This window comes from Lates calcarifer, linkage group LG1 (assembly GCF_001640805.2).
Source record: "Lates calcarifer isolate ASB-BC8 linkage group LG1, TLL_Latcal_v3, whole genome shotgun sequence".
Taxonomy (NCBI): Eukaryota; Metazoa; Chordata; class Actinopteri; family Centropomidae; genus Lates; species Lates calcarifer.
Window position 1 is genome coordinate 21,865,188 of NC_066833.1, and position 5,606 is coordinate 21,870,793.

Sequence of the window (5,606 nt, forward strand, 5' to 3'; positions counted from 1 at the left end):
TGGAAAAGCAAAGGAGAAAAAGAACTGATGAGCTTGACCACATACTGTAAAACTGGATTCATTTTTACAGACTTTTCTCTAATCTAAGATTGTTTGGGATAAATTGACTTCTCTGATCCTCCAATGGTCAACAGATATTTCGATGAACTATATAAGTGTAGAAACACTTTTTGACACCAGTGGCACTAAGAAAACAGTTGGAGGAAAAAGCTGTTGGACAAAATAATGCATCCACTGATCAAACACTATTTGAAAAACTAAATATTGAACAGCAAAATTAAATAATGAACAGCAAACATCAACTGGGCAATCTGAGGATAATCAGAGTTTGATCTGTTTTCTCATTGGTCACTTACTTCAAAACGATGCCACATAAAGCAATAAGAAGACTTTCGTAACTCAACTCAGTGGGGTTACGTTACACATCCTTCATCTTCAGCAGCATCTCAGAGCGCCTACATCCCCTGCATCTTTGGCTCATCTGAAAGAAAAAGTTGTTGAAGGTGAGTAGGCTCAAACTAGTTAAGCAGCCATTCATATCACTGATAACTGTCAAAGTAAACTTGCAAACATTTTTGAATTGTGTGTGTGTGGAGAGTGGTGTAGGATTATGGTATATGCAGTAGTAGCACTTATCTGTGGAGGTGGGTGGGGGGAATGTTTGTAATATTTCATGACCTTGTGTTTTGTCTGTAATATTTTATGACCTGGTGTTTTGTACTCCATTTGCATCTTTTTCTGTCATTGATTTTTGTTCCAGCTACCTGCACAGGGACTACAGTTAGAAATTAGCAATCGCTAAAACCCGCTACAAGGCATCTATCCTTTTTTTATATATAAGAATAATGTTTTATTGTGCGCTGTCCCCATTTGAATAAATAAATTACAAATTACAAATCAAATGATTAGAACCTTTGTTACAGTCAAATTTTGAATTATGAAGCTGGAACATGGGTCAAATACCAATATGAGTGCTAAAAGAGAAAAACCAAGAGTGTCATGTCATGTTGATTTTCTGTTTTTTAGCACATTGATTTGCTCTCTCACTCTCTCATCCTGTAGAGGCACAAAGACAGTCTGGACCAGAGGTAGCAAAACAGAGGGCGTGTATCATCCATGGTTACTGTTTTTTTTTTTTTTCATATGTAATTCTCCCTGGTTTTTGTGTTACAGTCCCTCTGCCACAGCATAGAAACAATATTCAGGGAACCAAAAAGAGGTAATTTGGTGGTAAAAGTATTCATGGAAGATATCCTTGTGATCTGTCTAACTCAGACTGCCAAACCTTATTTTAACTTAATTTAAACTCTGAAAAACATCTCTGTAAAGGACAGTGGATTTTATTCCCCACAAACTCCCATTAAGACACATTACTAAAGAATATCTTAAATGACTGCTGCAACTCAAAATAGTTTGAAATAGAATGAATAAATAAAAAACTATTAACAACACTATTAACACTAATTTAGTCAACTTTTACGATCCATATTAGTCACTAACACTGCAAATGTTCATTGAAATAGCAGGTGCACAGAACAATTTATGGGAAGATAACAATGATCACACAAATGAAGATTAAATTATGATTTTTGGTTGGTTTGAATGCTGGAAATAGAACAAGGATGAACATAATAAGAAATACTACCACAGCACAGCTCATACACCAATTGCTATTTTTGCAAAATCTAGTCACTGAAAAGTGTGAAATATTTCCTAATTTCCTCTGTAATATAAAGGAATTTTCTGAAATAGTTGTGTAAAGAGTAGATGGTGCTTCTCTAAAGCTAAGTAGGATGCATACATACATATGGAAGTTAATAGGCTGTAGATTAATGATAATAAGTGCTGCATCATTGTACATCCCAAAAAGTGAAATAAGTGAGAAACTAAAGGTTGTACGCTGGTAGTAAGACAAGTGTAGAAAAGCATACGAAATCAAAGTGTTCAAAGTAGGTAGAATATACACTCATTTGCCAGCTCATTAGATGCACCTATTAAAAATGAATTCAGAGTAAAACAACAGTCCTACCATCATGAAGATTACAATTTTCAGTTTTCGCTGAAGGTGTTGCTTTAACTTTCTAATCATTGGAGGGTATGGTTTGTAGTGCTGTTGCCATCAGCAAATTAAAATAAGGCTCTTATTCTTATTCTATTCTATTTATATTCTGTGTTGTTTGCAAACTGTCCTGCATGCTGCTCCTGTCTGTCATTTGCAAATTGTCGTTGCAACTTCCCTGTGTGCTGTGTCTGTCTGTGTAAACTGCTGGAAACTTTATTGGTCCCAGGGATCAATAAAGTCTGTCTAAGTCTAAGTCTAAGCTGTAAGAAAATAGCTAGAGGCCACTGGAACGTGTCAAACAAATGATATAAGCACTGCCCAAACAGTGTGAGTAAAAATAAATAACCTAGTAAATTTGGACTGGGCAATCATCCTGGGGATATTCAGAGCCTAGACTGTTTTGCCATTGGTCACTTACTTAAAAATGACATTGCGTGAAGCAATAAAAGGACTTTTGTGACTGAAGAACAACTTTGTGTGGTTATCTTAAACATTCATCTTTAGCAGCATCTCAGAGCACCTTCATCCCCTGCATCTTTAGCACCTTCGTCTATAGGAAAAAGTTGTTGGAAAGCTCAAGGTGAGTAGGCTCAAACTGGTTAAGCAGCCATTCATATAAAATGATTATAAACTTTATTATGGTCAAATTTATGGCAACACTACTGTACTGGATTGTTAACTGCATAACTTCTGACTTTGGAACATGGGTAAAATACCAGTTACAGGTGCTAAAAGTGAAAAACTAACAGTGGCATGTAACTCAGAAATAAACTAGTAAGAGTGCTTGTAGACTAATAACCGACCACTGTAACTTTCTCTCTGTTTCAGCATCTCACTGCACATATTTTACTGAACAACATGTCTCTTTTTTTCTGACAGCAAAATGATCAAGCAACAAAACGGAGATGCCATGACAGAAACATCAGATGTACATGATGATTTGGATGCCAACCATAAAAATTTACATGATCCCAACCCGCCAGTGGTGGTGGTGTGGAAAAATGTTGTATGGATGGCCTCGTTACATTCTGGAGCACTTTATGGACTTTTTCTGGTTCCTTCTGCATCACTTTCAACCCTTGTATGGAGTAAGTATTTATTACATACTGTAGCAGTCTAGGCATTACAGCATTTAGTTGTTTTTTTCCCTCTCTGCCATTCCTGCAGTCAGAAAACAGAATGTAGTGTGGCATTGCAAACTACAGTATATACAGTCTGAGGGTCATGCCTGCATGAATAATAGACAGTAAATCACCCTGGCCTTGTAATTTTCATCAGACATTCATGTTTGATAGTCTTCAAATCTATTTTGTCCCTCTATCTATCAAGAACTGAGATATCCGTCCTTTTCTCTTCTTTTTCTTCCAGCTGCAGTTTGCTACCTACTAACTGCACTTGGTATAACTGCTGGAGCACACAGATTATGGAGCCATAGATCCTATAAGGCTACTTTTTCCCTGCGAGTCTTCCTTGCTCTCTGTAATTCCATGGCCTTTCAGGTAAAACTGAAGAAAATGGAAGAGTTCCACTGTATTCCCATTTATTCTATGACAGTTGCTACCTTAAGTTATCTTATGCTTTATAATCATCACATGTACTTGTTACAACATTTAATACCAAAATTAAAGTGACAGTGGTACCATTTGACATTGGTACCAGTGTGTATGGCTGATAACTTTGGCAAATTAACTTTGGATACGTCATTTAATCCTCTTTTCTGTTTGTCTCCATGTGTGCAGAATCATATATACGAATGGTCAAGGGACCACCGTGTCCATCACAAGCACTCTGAGACAAATGCAGACCCCCACAATGCCAAACGGGGTTTTTTCTTCTCCCATGTTGGTTGGGTGATGGTTCGCAAGCATCCCTGCGTGATTGAAAAAGGCCAAAAAATAGACCTGTCAGACCTGAAGGCAGATAAAGTGGTTATGTTCCAAAAAAGGTGAGCAAACACTAGTCACGAGTTTGTCTTTGAAATACGTCTGTTGTCTTTGTTTAAATGATTAATCAACTGCAGTCACTTGAGGCTATTTACTGTATGTATTTACTGTATGTATTTACTGTATGTATTATGTATTGCTTTTCTCTCTCATTGAAAGTGTGTTGAGGGATTGTCACAGTCAAATGTTGCCATTTGTCATTTTGACTGGTTGTCAGTATCAAGAGGGTGGGTCTTATGTAATGTGAGCTGGCATTAAAAAAAAATAAATTTTAATTACTTTAATTATTAATTTATTAACTTTTTTGTTCTTTTGTTTTAGGTACTACAGGCTGTCTGTGTTGATTCTTTGCTTTGTTGTACCCACATTGGTGCCCTGGTATTTCTGGGGTGAATCCTTGGTTGTGGGATACTTCGTCCCTGGGCTCCTGAGATACATGTCATTCCTCAATGCTACCTGGCTGGTCAACAGTGCTGCACACATGTGGGGCAACAGGCCTTATGACAAGAATATTAACCCAGCTGAAAATACTCTGGTCTCTTTTGGTACCGTAGGTAAAGAAAAAGCATGTTCACTTTTCACAAAAAAAAAAATCTTGATATTAGCTTCATCAAAAAAGTGTGTTACTCTGCTGCAACCATTCATATCTTCATTCCAGTTATGTCTTTTTTCCTTTTTCCTTTTGGTTTTCAGGGGAAGGCTTCCATAACTACCATCACACATTTCCCTTTGACTATGCTGCCAGTGAGTTTGGCTACAAGCTCAATCTTACCACTATGTTTATAGACTTCATGTGCTTCCTGGGTTTGGCCTCAGACCGCAAGAAAGTGTCAAAGGAGATGATCATTGCTCGTATCAAGCGAACAGGTGACTACACCCAGAGAAGTGGCTGATCACACGAGCTTTAAGCTTTGTAACTGATGCCAGCGTGTAAAACCAAGACAGAACGTAGCAGCATGATTAGCAGCTTTTTGGTGGTGGGGTGATAATCACAGTGCTTCTGATTATAAGTTAAACATCTTCTTAAGACTAATATCAGATTTTTTCAACTTTGTGATACATAAACTGTCTCCAACTGTCCAAGAGGCTCTTAATCTATGTCTCTGTAGAGCATTAAGTTCTCTGGTGTAAATTAATGTGTACCTTGAGTAAAGAAGCAGCGTCTGAAGCAGACTTCTCATTCTTAATCTGAAAAGAGACAATTAATTTTTTCTTTCATTTTGGATTCACTTGAAATAAACTCAGATTTTAGATTTCCATCTCCCTTGGGAAAGACCAATAATAGAGGAGTGTGTACCTTTTGTATTGCATGATATCATCGAAATATATATCAGGACTCTTGCCCAGATGCCTTGTGAGGCAGGCTCACTTGTTGTGTGAGTGATGGTAATGAAGAGCTTAAATTTAGATAACAGTTGTGTGGTGACTGTCTGTAAGGAACTATTAAAATATGACTTACATTACAATTTGAACTCTTGTGTAAACAAACACGATCCAAACTTGCTATGATATCACTGACGATACTGTTGTAATATTGCAGCAGGTCCAAGGGGGTTAAGAAACTTTGAATGTTTTAAGCTTCATCTTGCTTTAATACCTCC

At 37.2% G+C, this 5,606-nt stretch overlaps 1 protein-coding gene across 1 annotated transcript; it reads left to right on the plus strand.

Moving 5' to 3' along the window:
• The first annotated feature begins 2,945 nt into the window (after window positions 1-2,945).
• LOC108901202 (acyl-CoA desaturase) lies at window positions 2,946-4,984 on the plus strand. The gene is made up of 5 exons (XM_018702624.2): window positions 2,946-3,150; window positions 3,431-3,561; window positions 3,802-4,007; window positions 4,327-4,559; window positions 4,699-4,984. The coding sequence occupies exons 1-5, from the start codon at window positions 2,946-2,948 to the stop codon at window positions 4,896-4,898; spliced, it is 975 nt and encodes a 324-aa protein (XP_018558140.1). The 3' UTR covers window positions 4,899-4,984.
• The last annotated feature ends 622 nt before the right edge of the window (window positions 4,985-5,606 follow it).